This window comes from Pararge aegeria, chromosome 23 (genome assembly GCF_905163445.1).
Source record: "Pararge aegeria chromosome 23, ilParAegt1.1, whole genome shotgun sequence".
NCBI classification, from domain to species: Eukaryota; Metazoa; Arthropoda; class Insecta; order Lepidoptera; family Nymphalidae; genus Pararge; species Pararge aegeria.
The window spans coordinates 10,122,013-10,148,484 of NC_053202.1; the positions used below are offsets into that span (position 1 = coordinate 10,122,013).

The window sequence follows — 26,472 nt, forward strand, 5'->3', positions numbered from 1 at the left end:
TTGACCTTAAGTAAATATATAAATAAATATACTACACACAGCGCCATCTACTCCCAAAGTAAGCGTAGCTTGTGTTATGGGTACTAAGATGATTGATGAATAATTTTATGAATAATATACATTTAAATACTTAGATAATACAGATAAACACACAGACACTGAAAAACATTCGTGTTCATCACACAAACATTTCCAGTTTGTGGGAATCGAGCCCACGGCTTTCGACTCAGAAAGCAGGGTCGCTGCCCACTGCGCCAATCGACCGAAGTAAAAGCGAGTAAAACCGGAGGGGATAGCTACTTACAAATAAAAAAGATACGATAAAGGTTCGTGTAAAGAAACGACTACAATACCAGTGCAGTATATTGTTTGCGAAACATCGCCAAAGATAAAGATTTCGGCATTTAACCTACATTCTCTAAGGAAGCCGGAGATTACGCCAATATTTATGGCACACGAACTCTCGAACGAAATTAAAATGGAAATTACACAGCATTTAAAGTGTTTATTATCATTTTAGATTTTGAACGAAAATATGTAGCGGAGCTATTGCTTTAGCAACATTAATTAAATGATAAATAAAAAAAAATACCTACATGGGCCTCACAATATATTTATGACAAGCGGCCAAATATAATTCATTTTTAACACATAGACATGCTTTCGCGGAACTTTTTTTAGAACTTTAAAAGCCGAAAAACTCTGACATATTTGATTTTATCGAAACTCTAACCGTTTACGCAGCGGAAGCTCTTGAAATGATAAAAACCCCGATTTTGTGACATTCGTCAATGGTGCTATGCTCCTGTTGATCTAAGACTATATTATATCGGCCGTCATATAATATACATATATGTACAGGATTAAGAACATACAATATACATATATATAGTATGTTCTTATTTCTGTGAAAAATACATTCCCACTGCAAACAAACTCTAAATCTTAAAATGAAGAAAGATAATTTTTAAGAAAAAAGATCTATAAAAAACTATAACGAGTGGCGCTTAAAGAGAACTCATAAATAATTCGCTTAATAGAACAATCCGGGGCAAACGCGTTTGATGAGAGTTAATAGATCTTTTAATTTCATTTATACTGAGACTAGCTATTACCAGCGTCTTCGTCCGCGTTTTTTTACGGTTTGTTACTCCCCCGTTGTTGTCCCGTGGGAACCGTTTGTTTACCCGGGATAAAAAACAGCCTATGTTACACTCCATCCTTTAACTAAAACAAGTTGATTCGTTACTTATCTAGCGCGTGAAGGAAGGACAGACAGCCAAACAGACAAACACCCTTTTGCATTTATAAAATTAGCAAGGATATTTCAAAAACTAGCTGCTATAATAGGAAGTCAATGTCAAAAACAAAACCTGTTATATACTAATACTTGCCACGTCACGAAATGTTCAAAATTCTGTGAAATTGAAGTTTATAATTTGTGTACGCTGTTAAAATGAAAACTAGGCCACTTATCTGTTAACAACCCAGTTTACATGCTCTGTACTGTAATGGTTTATAAACAAGATTTTATGACTGAAATACATATTATACAGCACCCTTAGTGTGAAATTTGCACGCTCTGAACTCGTTGTCGTATGACGTTGATGTTAAATTAACCTAACTTACTTTGTCTTAGGCAGTGGCGTGCCCAAAAGTATTGACCAGGGTAGGCATAAAGCTAGAAAATGGTATAAAATGGAAAAGTCCTCTTCCTATTCGAGTGAAATTTTGAGTGTAGGCATTGCATCTGTGCATATATGAATTGCATATATGCACAGATGCCACTGGTCTTAGGGCATTGGTTCGATATATATATATCTATCTATTACTGAATTTTTCTATTACTGTTTTGAAACATTTAAGCGTACAGATGGAGAGAGTGACTTTGTTTTATGCTATGGAAAGAGTTTATTATAATTCGTACCAACTTTTACAGGCAACGGTCCAGCGGAGGTTTTTTTTTCAATTAAAATCACTTCAGAGAAAAACAGTAAAAATTTTCTCCGTGCCTGTAGGTCATCGCATAAGTCATCGCATAAGTCATCGCACATTGCGTACCAGAGATGACTTATAGCTACAAAACATGGTCAATAACTATTGAAGTCATAAGAAAGCTTATAATTACACAACAGGTGATTTAGAGAATTCCAAGTATAGTGTGTGCTTCATGTGAAATCATAAATGAAGAGGTCCTTAGAGGAACCAAAGTTACAGTTGGTAAAAGCTCGGAGGACCGATAAACCTGATACCGCAGACATACACACACATGCACACACACACACATGGACAGACACACCCACACCGCCCGTCGTTTTTGTGTCGGGGGTTAATAATGTGTCACAGCGACATGTTTGATATAAGGAGGCATACATTTGAAGGACGTGGAAAACTTTAAAATAACATAACATATGTCAAACAGCGGACATGCTTCGGTTGAGATGATAAAAATTACCGTCATATTTTTAACCCCATTTCATTGTCACCAAGTAAAACTTTCTTAGGGTTAAAATCAGTACAGAATATACTTCTACGAATTGAAACATCCATCCGTCCATATCACTTTAACATTATTGTGTTTGGATATTCAAAAACGAGTCGACAATTACGAGCGTGTAAATATCTTACTAAGGGTGTCTCATACAGGTATGTATAGACTCGTGAAAGAAAAATAGAGGGTAAGTTAACATCTTTATTAGGTAGAAAAGTGTCCTTTACATCACAATTCTTTAACGTTTAACGCTAAGTTTGTTCGGAATATAATTACTTAGGCAATCTTAGACTGTATTAGCACTTAGCACAAGGAGAGATTGGAGTCAAGGGTTAACTAAAAGACGAATTTAAAAAAAACAGAGGTACGCGGTCGTTCTTCTCACTGGTGACGAAGGGTGGTGTGAAAATCTTAAGTATTTGCTTATATATACCTAATCCGTAGGTACCCACGTGTCGACGCGACGTTTGTGCTAACATGTTAATTATATTTTACATTAATGCTTATGTTCTAGCATGCTTATAAGGTATGGCACAGACTAACATAAACAGTAAGTTCACTTTGGTTAATCTAAAGTCAAATATACAAATTTCAAACGCCTGTTATTAATTGGTAAGACAGAAGAGAAACAGTTTTAACCTACCCATGGAGGAAATATCTGCATGCCTTCTCCATCGTGTTCTTCAAGGCATGTGTCATCTATTGGATAGATATTGGATAGAATACAGATTCTCCTGCTTTTCGCGGACTATAGCAAATTAAGATAGATAGATAGATAGATAAATTCTTTATTGCACACAATTAAGGGATAAAGATAACATATATTGAAAACATAAATACTAGAAAAATAAAAATGCGCAAAGGCGGTCTTATCGCTTTAAGCGATCTCCTCCAGACAACCCTTAATGAAAGAAGAAAATGATTATGGAAACGGGAAAGTGCAATTTTAAAAGTATGTCATAACATAAACTACATCAACAATAATACACAAATAGCTAATACAAATACAAATAATATAGAAATAAATACATACAATATAAATATATATGCATAAATATATATATATATACATATATATACATATTTATATAAATATAAATATATATACAGAGCAAATATATAAGCTTATGACTCCGTAGATAAATAATATAAGCTTAATTTTCATAATACGTGTGACATCTACCAATCCGCATTTGGCCAGCATGGTGGACTACGGCCTAGAGCCCTAGACCCTCCTCATTGTGAGAGTAGACCCGTGCTTTGTAGTTGGCTAATTAATAATGATAATGACCCATTAAAGATTAGCTCGCTACCATTATTAGTTACTTAGATTATATCATCACAAAGTGAGACTGCAGTCACTGGCTAACTAAAAGGGGTGTAAAGTCGTGCGTTTTTCTCAATGGTGACGCAGTTTGATGTAAAAATCATAAGTATTTGCTTACATAAACATAATCCGTAGGTTATTGTGTTGACGCGAAGCGTGTTTGTGCTAACATGTTAATTAGATTTTACATCTATGCTTCTGTTGTAGCATGGTTGTAAGGGAGGGCCACAGTCTAACACCAACAGTATGTTCAGTCTGGCTTATCGTTAAGTCAAATATTTTGGAAGAGAAACAGTTTTTACCTACACAAGGAAAAATAATAAAAATTTTGGAGGACATCATTTTACTTTACCTAAATTTGAAAGAATTATCAGTTATATTAATATACATTTAAAAAATAATTGCCTGACATTGACTTAAATTGACTGTACTCAGAATGCAATTGCCAGAAAGATACGGGTTCAAAAAATGCTCCCATTTTTTTAACAACTGTTTATTTATTCTTATACTTGTAGTTAGTAAAGTTATAAATGGAAGGCAGTTGACGTTTCAGTTTAAACAAAGCTAAATACGGGACGGCAGTGTTTTGTTTGGAAGCACAATTTAAATTACTTACGATTTACATTCGCTTTAGTATTAGTAGGAAAATCACATTTTTGAACTTTACTATTGACATGGACAATTTGTATTGTCAATGTTAATATTAAACAGGCAATACGCAAAAGATTCATAAAATGACTGTGTTTAAACCAATGAATCTATGCAAGAGGTGTTTAAGGTTCTATATTGGCTAAAACGGAATAAATACACACTCGGACTCATTAACTGTTATTGTTACACTGTGTTAATATTCTCTAGTAGGTAGCCCGTATTTGTGTGTGTGTTATGCAGGCTTCGTATCCGGCTAGAGGATGTAGCTGAGCCAACTTGAGCCGTTAAACTTAGGTGTACACCTACGTTGGATGTATTTACTTAGATAACATAGTATTTAGATTTTATTGCTGGAATTTAGAGTACCTACATACATAAGAGCTACAATAACAGTAAGGCTAGCGAAAACTCCTATAGGTAGGAGACGAAAATTATATCTCTCGATTATGTCTTCTGACAAGGGATAAAATTACCGATTCCAAAGCACGGCAACAGGGAATCGGGATATTTACCCCCGTTTATTATCGCGCGGAAAGTTGATTAAGCTGTGGGAGAAGATATTTTTTTTTCCTTTCCCCGGGGAATAGAACACACTTATAAGAAATATTAAGTAGGGAATCTAAAAAAACCCCGACTTTCAGTATCGTGTACATTATTTCACTAGTCAAGACCTTTTATTTGATACCCATATTGTGCGAGATGTTAACGCTATGTAAAAATGTAATTTGTCATTTTGTGATGAATATTTGACTTAACAATTGTTCATTGTAAAGTCAATCCTCATCTCCTGAGGATGCTCCGGTTTAGGATGGAAACGTGCGTAGAGGGTACATTTCCGAAGATCTGTTTGGTGTGGAGTATACCTAAGGATTGAAGAAATTATAAATTACACCATACAGATTCTCCTGCTTTTCGCGGAGTATAGCAAATTAAGCTTAATTTTCATAATTAAAACATGCTTATGGTACACTCGAGTACATACAATGTATAAGTGTATATAGATATATACATATATGTACTCAATGCGCTATAATGCATGTCGCCTATCCGACGCAATACGACACGTGCATGTCGAGGTCGAGGTTTTCTCCTACCAAAAATTGCTCAACGTGGTTAAAGAATTTTCACTTAAAAAAATTTGAACTCAAAATTAAAAAGTAAAAAAAAAGGAAATGAATCTACTTTCGCAAATACACCTACTTTCAGTAGTCAGTTGCCTATATCCACAATGTTTATAATCGATCCAATATTATTCAGTATAATATAAACACACCAATATGATGGTATATATGTATGGAATATATATTATATTTTTGTAAATATCTTTAATATATTATGTTTAATATGTTATACGTTTATTTTATGTTAATTTAGTTTAAAATCCTAATATTTCACTAACGTTTGTTGTACCACCCTCTAATTTCGTATAGCATATTCTTGTATGCCTTTGATTGCCTGGAAGAGATCGCTATTTGGCGATAAGGCCGCCAAATTGTACGTTCTACCTTATTGTGCTGTTGTATTTTTATCTCTGTAAATTTTCTCTGTGGTGTACAATAAAAGTAATAAAAGTGTATTCCTTCATTCATTCATTCAATATATCGATCCTATATTATTCAATAGTGTATAAATTCCCAGTAGCGTTCATCAAGTACGCAAGGTGCGGCAAGTAAAATGTGTTTCATTTATTATCTGCCGAAGGAGAGCTTTAAAACCCCTCTCGCGCGGCTTTGCGGGGATTTTTCAGAGGAAATATAACGGTGACGTGAGACGGATGGTGGCGATTTCACTGTTTCCATTGCATTCCTTTCCGATTCTATTTTTTTTAATGCAGTACTGTGTAATTTAAAGCTTTAAGTATTTAGACGGCCAAGTGGCGCAGTGGGCAGCGACCCTGCTTTCTGAGTCCAAGATCGTGGGTTCGATTCCCACAACTGAAAAATGTTTGTGTGATTAACATCAATGTTTTTCAGTGTCTGGGTGTTTATGTGTATATTATAAGTATTTGTGTGTATTATATTCATAAAAAAAATATTCATCAGCTATCTTAGTACCCATAACACAAGCTACGCTTATTTTGGGGCTAGATGGCGATGTGTGTATTGTAGTAGTATATTTATTTATTTATTACAATGGGGATATCGTAGACGAAAATAAAAGATGTATAAAATTAATATAGCGTAAAAGCAGACGATATACAGCTCATAGCCCGCGGAGTTCATATTCTAAGTCTACGTTTTAGTCTGTTCGCGTATACGTAACCTATAGCCTTACCTAGTGCAAGATTAGTTCGCTAGCAATCGATGAGTCGTTTTCGAGTATTAAACTCTGTATCGTCAAAGTAAAATTGACCTAATGTCACTCGCATTAGAGTCGCAAATCTTGTACTCCTGATTTTAGATTTACAAATATTCTGTTAAAAGCCTGGTCCAGAGAATCGTAGGCAAACTTGAGCTTTAAACATCCATTTTACTCCAATGTTCAAATATTGCCATCGAAATCATATACTTATGTTACTACACAGCTAGATATTATAGCCCCTGACTAGCTAGGCATGAAATGTTTTATTTAGTTCGCTACAAGTTAGCCTTTGACTGGAAACTCACCCGTGTAAGTGATGCAGTCCAAGATGGTAGCGGGCTTACCTGTTAGAAAGTATGGTAGTCATATCCCTTAACGGTTTCTACACACTGAATCGCTTAGCGGCACGTCTTTGTCGGTAGAGTGGTGAATAATCATGGCCACGTGGAAGCCACTAACATTCTCGCTCACCGTTGCGCTAGGGAGGCCGTCATCATGTCGACCTACTAAAGCAAAGTAACGGGAATAGTTTAGATTAGGAGGAGTTTATCACCGTTTATTATGAGAGTTATGAATTTTCTGTGATTTTTACAAGAAAATAATAATTTAATTATCATTAATAATACGTCTCATCAGAAATTAACTATATTGAAATTATTCAAAAAAAGCTTTACAGCCTCTGAATTATTATTTTGGGTTTTCATTTACAAGTGTCAATATTGTATTTGACGTGCATCTTTCTTAAAACTTAAAAGAACGCTCCCTAAGTATAATATATCAAACACATTTTGATGTTTACGAGACAATGGAAACGTACCTGTTCTGTTTTTAAGATGAATAACAATATCTTATTTAATACAACAGCTTGCATTGAGAATGGAAGCTTAAGAAATTCTTTTGCGTCACTTTATTAATCATTCTGAAATTTCGCTTAGATTTTTTTTATTATTCCACTACAAGTTAGCAGTTGATTGCAATCTCAATCAGTGGTGATTCAGTTTAAGATGGAAGCGGGCTAATTGTCAGAGATATAGGCAGTTATATTAAACCTGTACCCCTAAATTGTTTATAGTGACATCGTGCAGAACAAGGCAAGTCTTTGCTGGTAGGGTGGTAACTAATTACGGCCGAAATCCGCAGTAGAACTCTATTATTTCCAAAAAGGAAGTCTGTGAATAAAACGGTAAAAAGATAGTAAAGCTTGCTGTGAAGATCTCATCCGGGGAAGTACTTCCACAATTCTTGTTTCTGTCGGCAAGCGGTGTTCCGGTCTAAAGGATTGCCGATATTAAGGCACACGAAGCCTAACACTTTCACCTCTGATTGATACATACAGCGTCATTTTGAAGGACGTATTCCTTGTATGTCCTGCAAAGTAACGTTTGTTTAAAGGCGATGGTTTTTCTAACCATCAGCGGAGTCTTCTACTTTATCTGCTACTTATAACTAAGAAAAATAGATTATTGTAAGAAAATTGTGTTCATTTGAGATATAGTAGGGTTTTATTTCTCAATCAGCTATGCAACCGTTTTATGCTTTAAAGCTGACAACTTGTTCGTTGTGGCGGTCGGCACATTACCTAACTAGATGGCGCCATCAAGATCCTGCATCGCGCTGACGAAGTGTTCGCCACAAATGACAATATATACAACTTCCAAAGTCCTCGGTCCCCGAGCACGATCACCCGCTTACGGTCGAGCATGTCACCATAGCTCCCGAACATTCATTATCATTGCTGAAATAATAAAAAGTTTTTAATTTTTAGAGCTTTAAATAATAATATTATTAATTTCAAGCGGCAGTTTTTTATTGCCGTTCAAAACTTTGTTACGACTATCATAATGAAATATGTAGGAAAGTAAAACACAGTTCCCAACTCTCACTTTATATATTAGGTTTCCTACTGTGGATAACTGGTGGTTTCTGTAATATAACATGGTTTTCAACGTATTTTTCTGAATCAATCAAAAAATCGTGTTAAAAATTTGCAAGTTTTTGAACTTCACGCTCCTAAGAATATGAGAGATTGCTCATTCCTTTTAGTCTAAAGAAATGCATCGAAAGTTTATATTAGAACATAAAAAATAGAAAAAAATATATATATATATTAACAAATATAAATTTAGTTAAGATAAATTTAGTTTTTTGTTTTATTGAAACCTCATAAACTACCTAAAAACAAATAAAAAAAGATCACCAAAGAGGAGGAAGTTTCCATTAAAAAGTTCCACCTCTCGGTACTCTATTTTCATTGCTTATAATTTTAATACAACGCCGAAAATAGATCAAAATAATAAAAATTGCACAACTAGGCAATTTTTAGACTTTTTTGCTTCGTTACTTAATGCTTCCATTACGTGGAAACTGTTATGTTTATCATCACACATATACATTGCATTCATTACCCATTTCCAATATAAATATTTGTAATGTGTGATGTAATGGATGTTACGTAACTGAACCGGCCATATTTTATTTACTTTCTTAGATTGATTTGTATTGAATGGTACTAAAAGGATAGTCAACCTTTACTTGAAGCCAGCAATATAAGCAAACGTACTTACCTACCTAAAAAAACAGTAATCGTACCTAGTGGGTAAAATGATATGAAATGAAATATTTATTTGCTAAATATGGGTTAATTATTGGTGTTTAGGATATAAAGTTCCAATTCAATACAAAATTTCCTTGTTAATACATCAACATGCAAAATTTCGACATTAAGTCGTATCTTATTTGTTATCAATTATATAAAATAATATTCTTAGATTTAAAGTGTCATATTAGATCATTGTATTAGTTATTTAATCACAATTCTAAGTTTTAATGTCAAATAAATGCAATTCAAATTAAATTTAATTAAGGAACATGTCAGAAAATTGAGGTCATGCACACATGCAAACTTAAGCAGGAACTCATTCATGATAACATGGTATACAATGATCTGTCACACAACCATAGCAACACTTTCCTTTTAAAGGTTTTCAAGGGTAGTTTTTTTACATTTATTTCAATTTTATTATATATTTGGCAGCTCATTGCGTAAGGCGATTTTAAAGTCTGTGCAAGTCGGTATTTTGGTATTACCAATTTATTTGGATATAAAAAATGCATTATCAAAGAGGTTGCATACTTGAAGTCACATGTTTGAGCGACTGTATAATTTAACGGCGAGATGACTAAGTATTATTGATATAATTTGACGGCCGATTCTGCGCCAATCGGCAGCGACCCTGTTTTCTGAGTCCAAGGCCGTGAGTTCGATTCCCACTACTGGAAAATGTTCGGTGATGAGCATGAATGTTTTTCAGTGTCTGGGTGTTTATCTGTATATTATAAGTATTTATGTATATTATGCAAAAAAAATATTCATCAGTCATCTTAGTACCCATAACACAAGCTACGCTTACTTTGGGGCTAGGTAATTTTTAGTTTTTATAAAAAAAAAAAAAAAAAAGGTGGCATGTGTGTATTGTCGTAGTATATTTATTTATTTATTTATTTATTATTTATTTATTAAGTATACATTAAAAATGGCTGCCCGAGTTAATTATAAACTAATTTAGTAATCAGAAAGGGTAATGAAGATTTTTGTATGGAGCCGAGCTTACCTATCTCCATTTTGATTTATTTAAAAATCTCATTTAAGAATAATTATTTCGTGTTTTATGAAAGTTTTTAGAAAAAATATTAGTGAATGCGATTTTAAAATAAAAACAAAATGCTGGACTAGCTAGACAAGCAAAAATCTTCATTACCCTTTTTCATTTAGAGAATAGAAAATAAAAATAGAAATAGAAATATTTAAGTACATATAATAAAGAAACAAAAATAATTATTTGCGTGTGTGGTGATAGTTTTTTTTTTTTTTTTGCAATAAATAATTTATACAATTTATAATTTTAATTTTATTTAGTTTTAAATAGTTTATTTTAGGCTATACAGTATAAAAGTATTGCCAAAAGAATTTGAAATTACAATGTTACATAAGTGGTGATAGTCTAGTGTTTCGAGCTTAGTCGTCTCCTTCGGAGGGACTGAACCCCGACACTTCTAACTTAAAAAAAAAAATAAGTCACTTGCTTTAACGGCGAAGAAAACATCACGAGGAAACGTGCATACCTAGAACATCTTCATAATGTTCTCAAAGGGGTGTGAAGTTTACCAATCTGCACTTGGTGTACTACAGCCTTACCCCTTTTCAGTGCCCCTTAGTGGGCCGGTGTTGGATTGATAATGGTGATATCTAAGAAATGCGAAGTCGAAGGCACCAGCTAGTTGTTAAATTAATAAGATTCGACGTCGAGCTCAACGTTGTATAGTGGGTGTAATTCGGTGAAAATTTAGACAGTCTATTTTAGCCTGGCAACATTCGAATGTTTCCCGGATATCCGGTTCCCGGATGTAGTTGTCCGTGTAAGCACACTCAACCTTTTAACAATGTTGCCGCTAAATTTGTTTGGGCCAACGCAAATAGGGCGATATTCTATAAAAGTTTGACGTGGGCATATTATATAAATTAAGGCGATGTGTATAATATGCCCACGTCAAACTTTTATAGCACCTTTGGATTTCAGTTTTTATTTATTTATTTATTTTATTACAGTAACAGTGCCTACTGTATGTTTCCACAAAATAAATTTCATAAAAACAGTCCAACTGCTTAAGAGGACCTAAGTGACGAACATACGTACTAAATAATATATATTAGTACTTTTCTCACCGTTTAAAACTTCCCTGGACTTTCACGATTATTTCAAGACCCAAATTAGCTAAATCGGTCGAGCCGTTCTCGAGTTTTAGTGAGACTAACGAACTGACGGCCGATTGGCGCAGTTTGCAGCGACCCTGCTTTCTGAATCCAAGGCCGTGGGTTCGATTCCCACAACTGGAAAATGTTTGTGTGATGAGCATGAATGTTTTTCAGTGTCTGGGTGTTTATATGTATATTATAAGTATTTATGTATTATATTCATAAAAATATTCAACAGCTATCTTAGTACCCATAACACAAGCTACGCTTACTTTGGGGCTAGGTGGCGATGTGTGTATTGTCGTAGTATATTTTTTTTTTTTTTTTTTTTTTTTAACGAACAGCAATTCATTTTTATATATATAGATTATGCTATATGCTATTTCGTTTCCAGGTCCTTATGAGGAGCAGTATGACAAGAACCTGACTGATGTGAGAAGAGAGGTCGCGTCCCGAATACAGAGTGCGCTGACGAATCACAGCTCTTTAGAGGTAATTAAAAAACCCCTAAAGATTATAGTTTACTTTAGCTACATATAAAAAAACCAAAAAAAGTGTATATGTGTGTGTATATAATTATTGTTTTAATATAATCTAGGTAATAAACTTTTTACGTAACCCACTTGACCTAATATATGAACAACTGATCTCATGGTTGTCGCTACGTATGCTTCTATACCCTGAAAAAAACCCTGACATTGACATTTTTCATGACACTTTAATTAGCTTTAAGGCGAAATTAAACTTAGTCAAAAGAGTAATATTTTTCCATTTTTTTTTTATTTTAATTTGAATCATTATTTTCATTTGTAATAATATTAATTCTTTAATTCTTACTAGTTTTTCTAACTAAGTACGTAAGTGATAACTGTACTGGGACAATAAACTATAATGTAAAATGATCAATGATAATACAGTGTATCGTTAATATATCTAATGAAATAAATAAATAAATACGTATGTATGTTGAAATGTGGCCTCTGCAATGTACATTACTCTATATCATTAGCACATAACCCCACTACCGGCCCACTACAGAGCATATCTCTGTGATATCCTCCTACAATGAGAAGGGGTTAAGGCCGTAGTCCATTACGCTGGCCCAGTGCAGATTGGTACACTCCACACACTTTAGAGAACACTATCAAACACTCCCAGACATGCAATTTCCTCAAGATACTTTCCTGCACCGTTGCAGCAAGTGATATTTTAATTACTTAAAACGCACATAACTTAGACAAGTTAGAGGTGCGAGCTGGGATTCGGACTCGGTCCCCCGAAAGCGATGTCGATCTTCTACCCTGGGAAGCGGTGATAGCGCATTGTTTCTTCATATGACCAAAATACTCAGTTCGTCCAGTTCACTGCTGGACTAAATGGCTCCTCCTGGAGGTTTTCCCATAATCACCACGCTGGGCAGTCGGTTTGGTGATCGCAGTAGATGGTATTATGATCACAGATTACGCTGGGCTCGTATAACACCCGCGGGAAAAGAGGAGGTGGTGTCAACTGGATCTCATCTGCCGTCACCACACACCATATTTATTGTACAGAGAGTTTTGTTATATTTTAGTGAGTCTGATTTATCCCTACTAATATTACAAATGTCAATGTAAGTTTGTTTGTTACGCTTTCACGCAAAAACTACTTAATGAAACTCATGAAACTTTGTACACATATTTTTGGAAGTGTTAGAAGTAATATAGGATACTTTTATCCCGACATTAAGCTCGGTTTCTTTGGGAGAGGGGATGAAAGTGTTTGACGATTTTACACCATAACTCCGACAAATTATAACCGATTTATATAATTATTTTTGTACTATAGAGTTAATATGTGTCAAAACTTGCCCAAACTTTGTGTAGATCTGAATGTGGTTGCAGGACAGAACTCCTCAGCGGACGGATACAGAATACTAAAAATTTTTTAGACTTACAACTAAATTCGACGGCCGATTGGCGCAGTTTGCAGCGACCTTGCTTTCTGAGCCGAAGGCCGTGGGTTCGATTCCCACAACTGGAAAATGTTTGTGTGATGAGCATGAATGTTTGCCAGTGTCTGGGTGTTTATATGCATATTCTAATTATTTATTTAATATATTATTCATAAAGATATCAGTCATCTTAGTACCCATAACACAAGCTACGCTTACTTTGGGGCTAGGTGGCGATGTGTTGTGTTTATTGTCGAAGTATATTTATTTATTTATTTTTATTTTATTTAAATTTCATGCATGAAATCAAAAAACAAAATCAAACGCAGACGAAGTCGCGGGCAACAGCTAGTCATCTTATAAAATAAATAAATAAAGTTCCGCTTTTTAATAGTTTTAAGTATTTCCAGATTTTTGCCTAGCCTCTGTAGAACTATAGCCACTGTAATGAAAATTACGATTGTATATTCTTACCTGATCTGTTATGTTCCAGGACAGTCCAGATATCCTGGAGTTCATAGAGAACGACCTGGCTGAGTACGAGCAGAGCTTCATGGAGTACTTGAAACACGTCAACAACAATGACACGAAGAAGAAAACGTGGTCCTTTTGGAACGCCATGTTTTATGCTGGCACCATTTACACTACTATAGGTAGGTAATAATAAATAATAATTAATAAATATACCGCGACGATACACACATTGCCACATAACCCCAAAGTAAGCGTAGCTTGTGTTATGGGTACTAAGATGACTGATGAATATTTTTATGAATAACATTCATAAATACTTATAATATACATATAAACACCCAGACACTGAAAAACATTCATGTTCATCACACAAACATTTTCCAGTTGTGGGAATCGAAACCACGGCGTTGGACTTGGAAAGCAGTGTCTCTGCCCACTGCGCCAATCGTACTATGTTAAACATGACAATAAATTGATTTAACATAAACCCTTATTCTATCTTTGATTAATGCGAAAGTGTATTTGTGGTGGAACTAATCAATGAATAAACTTGATTTTTGGCATAGAGGTACCTAAAAGTAGCCAGCAACCCTGCTTTCTGAGCCAAGGTTGTGGGCTCGATTCCCACAACTGGAAAATGTTTTTGTGATGAATGTGAATGTCATTAGTGTCTGAGTGTTTGTTTGTATTATTAGTATTTATATATATTATTCATAAAAAATATTCATGTCATCTTAGTACCCATAACACAAGCTTCGCTTACTTTGGGGCTAGATGGCGATATGTGTGTTGTCGTAGTATATTTATTTATATTATTTTAGTTGCATTCATAATCATCAATCCGTTACTGGAACACCAGAGGGCTTGGGTCTTCTCTCAGAATGAGAAGGGTATAGGTCATAGTCCAACACCCTGGCTAGGTGCGGATTGAAAGATACCACACGCCTTGGAGAGCAGTGTGGAGAATTCTGAGGCAAGCAGGTATCTTTACCGATCTTCACGCACAAAATCTAGCTTGAAACGCACATATGTCTGTAAAGTTCGCGATGCGAAACCCATTGGGCTAAGTTCATCGCGAGAGTTCCATTACACAAGGTAATAAAGAAACAACGGACATAGCATACTTAACAACAACACTATTTTTTTTTTTTTTTTTTGAATAAATAAATTCAATATACTACGACAATACACACATCGCCATCTAGCCCCAAAGTAAGCGTAGCTTGTGTTATGGGTACTGAGATAGCTGATGAATATTTTTTTATGAATATAATACGCATAAATACTTATAATATACAGATAAACACCCAGACACTGAAAAACATTCATGTTCATTACACAAACACTCTCCAGTTGTGGGAATCGAAACCACGGCGTTGGACTTGGAAAGCAGGGTCTCTGCCCACTGCGCCACTCGGCCGTCAAAACTATGCAAGGAATACGTAATAAAGTCCCGCGCTGTGTCCAATAACCTCAAGCGTAGGCGTTAAGCCTATTCAATGTGCCTGGAATTACACCGGCAACCAAGCCATGCTTCTCCGCGGCAGAACAGCGAGACATTCCAGGTCGATATTCCATCAACATGCACGAATCGTTTTTTATCCACGTTTCTGATACCGTGATACGTACTGCTAGTATGTGGAACGCCCTCCTAGCAACTGTTTCCTACCACGTATAACTTGAGTGCCTTCTTAAGAGTGAATAGGCTTTTTATAGGCACGCGTGCTCCAACCTAGACCTCGTCATCGCTTTCCAACGGGCATGATTTACAACGCCTAATTGTATACGTTGTTTTTTTATACTTTTCTTTTTGTTCTATGTACTTTTTGTGGTGTGCAATAAAAGTATATTCATTCATTCATTCATTCATGATTGTCGGCAAGCGCTGGCCTATCGTTAATTAAAAAAAAAAGAGATAAGCATGGCGTGACGGACCAGCTCTGCCACAAAACTCTCAACTACTAATGTCAGCTGAAAAACTTATAGAAAGAATTTGTCGTTCGTAATTTTTTTCGAAATTTAATAATTACTTATAAGATTACACACAGATTTTGCCAGAGATCGCTGATTATATCTGCAACGTTAATTAAATGCAAATACGCTCAAGTAATACGATTTGCCAAGAATTGCGGTTTTAACTGCAGTCTACAATCAACTTACTCGTAAATCAACATTGTTTCGACGTTCAGTAACAGCCTTTGTTTTCAAATCTTATCACGCTTCGAATCACGTAATTGAAAACAAACAATAGATCAAAACTTTGTCTCTGGTTTGGGCGGACTTAATTTAAAATGTTCGCCCGTAGGCTATTTTTTGTCCCCGTAAAGGTGATATTTTAAAATAATATTGAAGATACATTTCGTGCCGTAGCTCAGGTTATGAAATATTGATTATAATCATCAAACTTAGGTATAACACCTTCTGTTGCTGCGGTTAAATGGAAAGGCAGGTATAGTCAACCAGTGACCTCTTTTAAAAAAACCTCTTTTAATATTTTAATAATGATGACATTAATGCCCTATTTTACTAAACCTAGGCCTAAATCGAATGCCTAATGATTTAGGCGGTATCTATAGTAAAAACATTTCACCAACTCTTGGGTGATAACTGTTGGTGAATGAATCTTAGATCATTCGTTATTTATTTAGGCATTTCCTATTTTTTTTTATTCCTCTACAAGTTAGCCCTTGACTGCAATCTCACCTGGTGGTAATTGATGATGCAGTCTAAGATAGTAGCGGGCTAACCACACTTGTACCATACCATACCTGTATGGTATGGTCGGCCGATTGGCGCAGTTTGCCGCGACCCTGCTTTCAGAATGGCAAAGGCCGTGGGTTCGATTCCCACAACTGGAAAATGTTTGTGTGATGAGCATAAATGTTTTTCAGTGTCATGGTGTTTATATGTATATTATAAGTATTTATGTATATTATTCATAAAAATATTCAGTACCCATGACACAAGCTACGCTTACTTTGGGGCTAGATGGCTATGTATGCGTTGTCGTGGTATATAAATTATAAATTATTATAATTCACCACCAGTTATCACCTAAGAGTTGGTGAAACGGTCATACGGCATAACTATATTTTGTCACGCCAAACATCGATTAGGTGTACCTATTCAATTTTATATAGCAGGTTACAAAATTAAACAAATAACAAGGGTTAACTAATTAAAAAAAAACAATAAATTTATATTAATTGGAATGTTCAAACAAAATAATTGGTATTGTTTTAATAGGAGGTCAAACATAATATATAGCTACGCCCAGGGCGTCATTACTACATTTATCCAGGTGTGCAATTAATTTGATTAGATATGTGAATGTAGTTATCCGAATCTCACTGTATCAGCCCACCACAGGGCATTAGTGTCATATTAGAATGAGTAGGATGCAGGTTTCCTCACGATGTTTTTCTTCACCGTTAAAGTGATATTTAAGTGTTTAAATTAAAAAAAGCAAAAAACTTCGAAAAGAATAGAACTCGGGACCCCCGAGAATGAGACCGAAGTGTTAACCACTAGGCTATCAGCGCTTAGTAAAAAATAAAATCGTGTCTATAATCTAATTCAACAAAGACTGCCTGTGGACTACCAACTCCTCGAAAGTTACAGCAGATGTGTAGAGTATGTGCCCTTCCAGTAAGCCTTGATGTTTAACGTTATGGGTCACTAGCGGTAGCTGCGGAGGTTTGATAAGAGTTTAAAAATTTAACAATAACTTAACGGATTTTAATAAAATTTAGCAGCAAGGTCTTGGAATAAGGATAAGCAGGTAAAATATTACAGAGTAACGTCACGCCTGAAAAAAAATGAAGGCTAATTGTACTCGCAACACTTTGAATTAAAAATACTAGCAGGCACAATTTTTTATAATATGAAAATAATAATTCTTTTAGTTAAATGTGGTTGAAATTCAAGCCATTTTGACTAGGCAGGTTTGAAAAAAAAAAATAAGTAAGTCATTTCATACGAAAAAGCAGTTGGAAGCATATTATTCTCTTTTGAAAAGTATTAAAAAGTTTTAAAGCGCCTGTAATAATACGAAGAGCAATTTTAAATGCGAGCGTTTAAACGGTAATTTGCATTAATAATACTGGCAGGAAATATGTTTTATAATGAAGCTGAAAGTGTTTATTTAATTTACCAGGCGCCTAGCGAATGTTCAGTGAATTTTTTGCTTTCTTTCCCCTGCACTCGCATAAAGCTCTCAAAGGGAATGTTGTAGGTAATTTTATTTCTTCTTTGTTTTAAAATGTACACACCGGTATTAGGTATGGAGGACACAATCCTTTAATGCTCTCTGCAGGTTGGGTTCAGATACATTAGACGGAGCGTTTGCTTTGAAGAATTGTAAAGGTTTTCATTTTGCTTTAAAATTTATTATAACTCGTAGCTATCTAAAGATATTTTACGTTAAAAGAGCTAGATAGGGTCCATTAAGAACGATAAGTAATGACAGAAGGCACGAAATGGGCACATTATCTTTACCTATTAAAATCCAATCCAATCTGTCTGTGTTATTTCAAAATAAATGCCTTTAATAATCATTTATTTAAGACGTTTCCATCCATAGATTATTAGTATATTGGGAACAATTTTTCCTTAACCACTAAGTTAGTATTAATATTAATTAATAATAAAAATAAACAATATTACATTCGCCAGATTGCTACTCTCACACAGTGGCACAGTATAGGGCAGTCGAATCTGGCAGCAAATACCTTAAGAATGTCGCTGGTACGTAAACGCTGTAGGAGAGAGGCTGCTTTGTTACGCATTATGGCAAAAAAGTCATTTGTTGCTGCGACTGCGAACATTTTAGAGGCGCTACAGCATTTCAAAGGCGAGCAGCCTCAACAGCATTTTAAAGTCGTTGTTAGATTGAACACGTATGGCATTGAAAGCCCGGCGCGTATAAGCCATCCACAGGTATATTAAGTTTATCTTTCATAAAGCTCCATGCCAATATGTGGACGAAACCAACATTTTAAACAAAATAATGTTGTGGGTTTATTTTTAACTAGCATTCCATCGCGTCTTTGTCCGCGATATCAGTTTCGTTGAACGAAATTTAGAAATTCTCAATCTCTCCTGCTCGGAATTGAACTCAGGAGCTTCTACCTATGATTCCGCAGTACTCACCACTGCACCAAGTTAAGCCATCGGTTCTGGTTTTTATCACTTACTTGTGTAAGCCCTGAAACACACATTTGAGCAGAGTGGTGAGTTTAAACTCTATAACACTCTTTTCTATGAGAGAAAAGGCCTTGCCCATCAGTGCGATCAGCGGATTATGATGAATGCCAACTGTTTGAGCATCACATTAAATAAATCTCTGGAGACCAAGTGAGATTCAATCAAAAAAGAACAATTATTAACACAATGATGTGGTTGGGAACTTAACTCAACATTTTATAAATCCAAATGTAAGTAATCAGCAGATTGAAATCAAAGAGCTCTGTAAAGAGAGAAAATCGATTATATAGTTTTCTTAACATAGGTCACGAGTAACTGGTCATTGCAGTTCATATTTTTAACCACCCGTACATACTCGTAAAACGTAGCTGTAGTTGTTTTGATTTTGGAACTTTGCCCAGTCTCGCGCACTTCGGCCTGGTCGCCACACATTCTAAACGCTTTAAGAAAACTCGCTTTCAATATACACGTTAGAATACTCTCCTTGTTCCTTAGCTAGCATCCTTAAAATGTCATATAGAGTGTTTAAACATAAAGTTAAGACTTAAAACATATGTTATCTCTCCATTTTCAATGTTTGTTTACGTTTTGTGCCACGGAGAGTCAAAAATAGATTCTTTTAATAGATCAACGTTGATCCCGGTGCGATCAAGAAACAATTTTTGATGGTGAGTGCATTTTATTCTCTGTATATATTTTGTTTTCAGCCTTACATGTCAACACCAAATTTTATTGGCAAGTGTTTCTCATTGTATTGCCAAATATGAATCTAACTGTGATACTATGATGTGTGATGTGGACTATTGTCTATTTAATTTGTGTTATTGGACTGTGAAGTTCTTATTGTGATAGAATATTGTTTAAACGAGTTTTTTTTTTATATTTCCAGGATGAGTGACAACGAAAACGATATAGTTATAACAATAAAAGTTCCCGAACGAAAAGAATCTGTACATCAAATACTTCCACCGATTAAAAATAAACGTGACGATATGGAAGACGCGCAACTGCAGACAATGAATATTAGAAAAAGGAGAAATATTTCAAAAAATCGAGGCCAGGTCACAAGAAATCGTGAAAAAACCCCTGAACCGGGCAGATCTAATATTCCACATGAAGATACTACATCTGAAGATGAAGACTTTGAGCCACAACGTTCGTCACGAGAAATTGAAGCTGATAATACATATGAAGAAATGAAACGTTTAGTTCAAGAACAAGCTAATGCTAAGGACCCTGTGTATGACTTAGATACAGATGAAATCCTAGAAGCTAGAGCACAAGCAGCTACTGAAAGAAGACGCAGAAGTATTTCACCTTTTGCTTTACCCGATAAAGAAGAAATGTGCAATCTGGAACGAAAAGGAAGTTTTATTGATCCTGAAAATAAATTGCTAAGCACAAACTATTGCTTAAATCTTAAAGATGGAGGGCTCAATCGAAGAGGTTCCCTCACAATGGAACCTTCAGATAAAAATGAGTCTAGGAACTCTTTATCTCCTCCAGTTTCTCCAACAAAGAAAGAACCACCTCAAACTTTACCTGCACCTGCAAAAAAATTAGAAGAAATAGTATATCCAGATGAAAATAGTAAAGAAACAATAGAAAAACCGAAACAAGCTAAAATTGTTAAGAAAGAGGAACCCATCATCACAGAAAAAGAGGCAAAACCAGTGTATAAATCAGAACCTCAACCTGCACCCGGAGAGCTTGTAACTAAAGTAATACAAGTTGAACGAACGCCAAGTAGAAAACTGACTCAAGATCAAAAACCTGTAGTGGAAATAAGAGAAAGAATTGTGAGAACTCCAAGTAAAAAATCTGATACAAAGCCAGTGGTCAAACAAGGGGTTTCTAAATCGTCGGCTGAAACACAAACTAAAGTGCCACCCGTTAAACCAGCTAGAAGTAAATCATCGTCGAGAGTCGTGGTCAGTTTCTATGTCAAATTATTTGTGATAATAATAATTCTTTTAGTAATAGGATTGTATTTCCAATTGGCTCCCTAAATGTTTATGGATACAAAAATATTAAATAATTGCAAAAAAATAACACTAATATACAATGAAGATATACTAATTAAAGTTATTCATAATAATATTTCCAGAGTAAAACTAGCGAAAGTGAAATGAGTGAAGATCAAATATATCAACAAGATGGAACTAGGCGTAAGGTTGCAGCAACACCACGAAGATTTATGAAAAATAAATCACCAAGAGAAAATCGATCTCATTCAGTTCATAGGGTTGATAATACAAGGGTTGAGAAAACAGGAACGGGAATGAGTGAAACTAGTCGTGAAATCATAGAATTATTACAAAAGGCTAGAGCTCGGAGTTTATCTATTTCCAAAGATGATCCACGACTACCATCTGAGTATAGGCAATACAGTAGAACTTTGAAAACTCCTAATAAAACCCCCGTTAATTTGCGTCACACGAGGGGCATATCATGTCCAAAAACTATACAGATTATCAGCGATAAAGAAATTTTATCTGGTTTGACCAAATCAAAAACAATTGGAGACCATGAAAAGCATAGCAGGCATAGCTCAGGGTACGTCGATGCAAGTCAATCTGAGTATACATCTAGCTGTTATTCTTCTTCACCAAGTGAAAATGAATACGAATTTGATTTACTTGAAAGATCGGCTGAACTAACCCGTAAACTGAATCAATTAAGCAAAAGAGAAATTAGAAACGAGAATGATAAAACTTTGCTAGCAGAATTTTACCAAAAATCTGATATTGAACCAAAGTCTGTGCTTAGAAAACGATCAATTGCAGATAGAAATTTAGAAAAAGAAAGCGAAACAAAAATTCCGGATAAAAAAGCAGAGAAAGAAAAGGTTATGAAAGACAAAAGTATAACACGATCACGCTGGAAGTTTATCGCAAACTATCAAGAATTTAAACAAGAACATAAAGCAGAATATGAGAAGATAACGTCACTAAGAAATAGATGTATTTGCGATTTATTTCTGCTAATCATAATGTGTGGGTTAGGTGGAATGATGTTCAAAACTTTAGAAGGATCATTTGAAAATGCTTATAAGTGTAGCACAAGAAATGTGAAACGAGATTTTATTGAAAGTCTTTGGCGTGGAAGTCATTATCTCAGAGAGGAGGATTGGAAGTCTCTAGCTAGGAAAAAACTGTACGAATTTGAGGACCAATTGCACACAGCACATGAGGCTGGTGTCACATCTTACAGTGGCCAAAGATCTTGGAATTTCATGAATTCGTTTGTCTATTGCATGACATTGGTGACGACTATTGGTAAGATATTTTTTTTATGGAATTGGAAGATGAACTTATTACGTAAAAATCTTATGCTGTTATATTCCTCGTTGTATATTATGGCAGTATTTTTAATTGATTGTAAGAAAGCAATGATCACGAGACTTTCATTGCTGATGTTTGTTTTGATGGATCGTGCCAGTTGGTCGAAGTTCTGATCATTCTTTATACCCATTGTATTTATTTACTGTACCGAATTTGCATTTGCAACAAAATGTATGTTCACAATAATTGATTTTCAATAAACTTTTTGGGATATTAAGGTAATGTTTTTCGGATTCACTGTAAATTCCACATTTTATGTTACCAATACTAATACATAAATTTTCAACATGCGCTATTGTTTTAATTAATATTTCCTGTGCACACAGATATTTAAGTATTTATCTTTTCATTGATTTATTTACTCAATTACAGGTTACGGCCATATAGCTCCTAAAACAACATACGGTCGGGTGGCCACGATAGTTTACGCTATCATCGGCATACCACTTTTCCTTATTGTGTTAGCAGACTTCGGCAAGCTATTCACCCGGATCATCAAGTTCTTCTGGGCATTCATTCGTCGGTTCTACTACACACGAAGTTGCAGGAGTGTCAGACGAACAGTACCTGTACAGGTGAGGCCATTTTACCCTTTGTCAGTTCGTACTTCGTCCTTTGTCTTCTGTTGTTTAGTAGTTATTGCAACCTCACCGATTATATTTTCAGTCACTAATTCATCATCATCATCATCATCACATCAACCGATAGACGTCCACTGCTGGACATAGGTCTTTTGTAGGGAGTTCCAAGTTCCACGATTCTGAGCCGCTTGGATCCAACGGCTACCTGGGACGCGCTTAATGTCGTCTGTCCACCTCGTTGGGGGTCGACCAACGCTGCGCTTACCAGTACGGGGCTGCCATTCCAGCACCCCAACGTCCATCCTTTCTCCGAACTATGTGCCCGGCCCATTGTCACTTAAGCCAGCCCATTGCCATCGCGACTAGTCACTAATTAGGTTATCGAAATGATTTTAAGAGGTTTTTTTTTTTACTTAAATTGGGAGAAAAGTGGGATGCTAAAACTTCATATCCCACAGCAAACCGGAGCATCCTCAGGAGATGCTGACTTTACAATGAATAAATGTTAAGAACAACAGGAAATTATAAATTACACCATACAGATTCTCCAGCTTTTCGCAGAGTATAGGAAATTAAGCTTAGTTTTCATAATAGTGTGGATAATATCACTACATACATAATACTATATTATTTAACCTCTTTATGTGTTCATAACTTTATTCAACATTTTATATTTGTTTGCGTTATTAGAGGAAATTGGCCTTATCTTGTTCCCAGGGAATGTTTCAGATTACTCCTTTTATAAATGAAACAAAGCGTGCAGTTCCCTTTTACTGAGAAATGAATAATGATTTCGCTTCGAGCCATAATATATGGCTGTACATTTTAAGACTCCTTTATACTTTTAGTGGATCAAAAAGGAATATTTTATGAAAGATAATTTATATGGAGCAATTATTTATTATTTCTAGAGTTCCGTATCTAAAGAGGTGCCAATGGAATATTAATAGTTGTTTTTAAAACAAAGTTCGTTTACTTTTAATGTCAGAAGCGATAAAGGTATTTATTCTGATATGAATTATTTTAATACTCTGAATTGTGCAAATATATATTTTTGGTTTGGTTATAGTGGCTTCTACATAAAAGATAGAAATAAACTGTCTCGGCTTTTTTCACAAATGAGCAAGAGTAATATTCCACTTTACATTATTATCGTCTTACTCTGACGATTTATACAGCGCACGCCAAGATGGCTCGCAATGCCAGATTTTTTTTCGACTTTGTTAAAACATATTGTTATATTTCAAACAATTTACATAGTCTTTATAAACTTTAGCCTATTTGTTATTCTGATGTGTAAATTATATAACTGTAGTTATATCATAATCCGTACAGTAGTTTTGGCGTAGAAGTGTAACAGACATCCTTACATCCATCCATCCTTACAAACGATCGCATTTGATTTTCCTTCCTTCACATCCTAACTAAGCAACCAATCAACTATATTTTTGGCATAAAGTTAGTTAAAAGGACCGAGAGTAATACAGGTTACTTTTTATTCGGAAAACTAAATGTATAGAATAGCCGCCTCTAGTACGGTTTTTTTGTATGTTTCGTCTTGTAATTTATGTTATAATCTATTATTCAGTTAGTTACATACAAAACAAAGAGTGGTAGATTATAACTATAATAATATATTTTTTGTTTTTTTCCTTATAAAAAAAAACAATCATCAACTTTTGTTTGGGGGTTTATAATAATGTTATGAGTAGACAACTTACATAGAAAACAATAAGTTTTAAGTATTATAAATAAAAAAACAATTGTTCCATAAAAATGTCAACATTTGTAGACCACTGATGTCTAAACTAAGTATTAATATATACTCGTATTATAGTCATCAGCGTTCTCCCCTTCACATGAACGTAAAAAAATATCACCCTATTATTTATTCCACAAAATATATAAATAAATAAACAAATTCCATTTCAGGGAGTAATGAAAGGTCTGAACACATTCTACGACGTAGTACGACGCCCATCCCAAATATTCACAGAGGAGGATATAGAGGGAGCACCAATGCCTGATGGGGACAAACCCCCACCAATGGGGAGAAAACCGAGCGATGTACCACCACCACTGCCTCCTAAGCCCGGCACACTTCCAAGAGACTTCGAGAATGAAACCGAACCGGAAACTCCGGCGCCATCAGTCTTCGAAATAGACGACGAGTTCAATCTACCGATATCAGTTGCTATATTTATATTAGTCGTATACATAATAATCGGTGCAGTGGGCTACAACTTCTGGGAGACCTGGGACTTCTTTGAATCCTTCTACTTCGTCTTCATATCAATGTCCACCATTGGTTTAGGAGACATGGTCCCTGATCACCCAATGTTTATGATGGCGTCAATATTGTACCTCGTTTTTGGCTTAGCTCTAACGTCTATGTGCATTAATGTCGTACAAGTTAAACTGTCGGATACATTCAAGCAAGCTAGTGCTAAACTTGGCGCTACCATCGGGCTGAAGGTGGCTGAGGAAGATGGCAGCTTAGTTCCAATGACACCACCTCCTATAGAAGTTCCCGCAGTCCATAAACCTAAAGCTGAGGTAGAGGAGAGTAAAAGCAAAGAGATCTTAGAAGACGATGACAAAACTAGATAAATAAATAAACCAGTTAAAATAACTGTCGGTTGTGTAAATAGTTTGTGTGTATTATATTAGTAGAAATAACGTTATAAGTGATAAAGTTTATTATTTATTTTATAGACTTTTATATAAATTTACAAGATTTTATATTGATGTTTGTTGCTGTGTGTAAATAAATTTTTACGTTTTACTCGTTTCGTTATTATATACTTTAATTATATCTTTATATAGTTTGACGGCCGATTGGCGTAGTGGGCGACTCTGCTTTTGAGTCCAAGGCCGTGAGTTCGATTGCCGCAACTGGAAAATGTTTGTGTGAGGAACATGAATGTTTTTCAGTGTCTGGTTGTTTAAATGAATCTTATAAGTATTGATGTACATTATTCATTAAAATATTCATCAGTCATCTTAGTACCCATAACACATGCTACGCTTACTTTGGGGCTAGATGGCGATGTGTGTATTGTCGTAGAATGTTTATTTATTTATTTCTTCATGTCAACCCATTACGCACGGGTCTCCTCTCACAATAAGAAGGGGTTAAAGCCGTAGTCCACCACACAGCCAAGAAAATTATGGTGAACTCTCAGGCATGAAGGTTTCCTCATGATGTTTTGCTGTGTAGCAAATGATATTTAACTACTTAAAACGCACATAACTTAGAAAAGTTAGAGGTGCTGGGATTTCAATTCGGAATATACCTATCTCCTATCTGCTATTACCGCTTCGAGATATGGCTTAAAGATAGCTATATTGTTTTGAATACATGTTTACTCAGGCGGTACGATACGACATCGCGTAGAAACCGATTAAGGGT

General features: G+C 35.1%; 1 protein-coding gene across 3 annotated transcripts in view; it reads left to right on the top strand.

The window, feature by feature from the left end:
* Positions 1–25,707, top strand: part of LOC120634049 (potassium channel subfamily K member 18) — a 65,107-nt gene extending 39,400 nt beyond the window's left edge. Inside the window, exons 1-5 of one of the 3 annotated variants that reach the window (XM_039904441.1) lie at positions 19,548–19,803; positions 20,025–21,066; positions 21,243–22,413; positions 22,852–23,054; positions 24,993–25,707. In XM_039904441.1, coding sequence (XP_039760375.1) covers positions 20,026–21,066; positions 21,243–22,413; positions 22,852–23,054; positions 24,993–25,670 — 3,093 coding nt within the window. In that variant the 5' untranslated portion in view covers positions 19,548–19,803; position 20,025 and the 3' untranslated portion in view covers positions 25,671–25,707. Of the gene's footprint in view, positions 1–11,917; positions 12,016–13,949; positions 14,110–19,547; positions 19,804–19,935; positions 21,067–21,242; positions 22,414–22,851; positions 23,055–24,992 lie in introns of those variants that run through there. The other 2 variants (XM_039904442.1, XM_039904440.1) reach the window with 2 other exon arrangements.
* Positions 25,708–26,472: the final 765 nt, after the last annotated feature.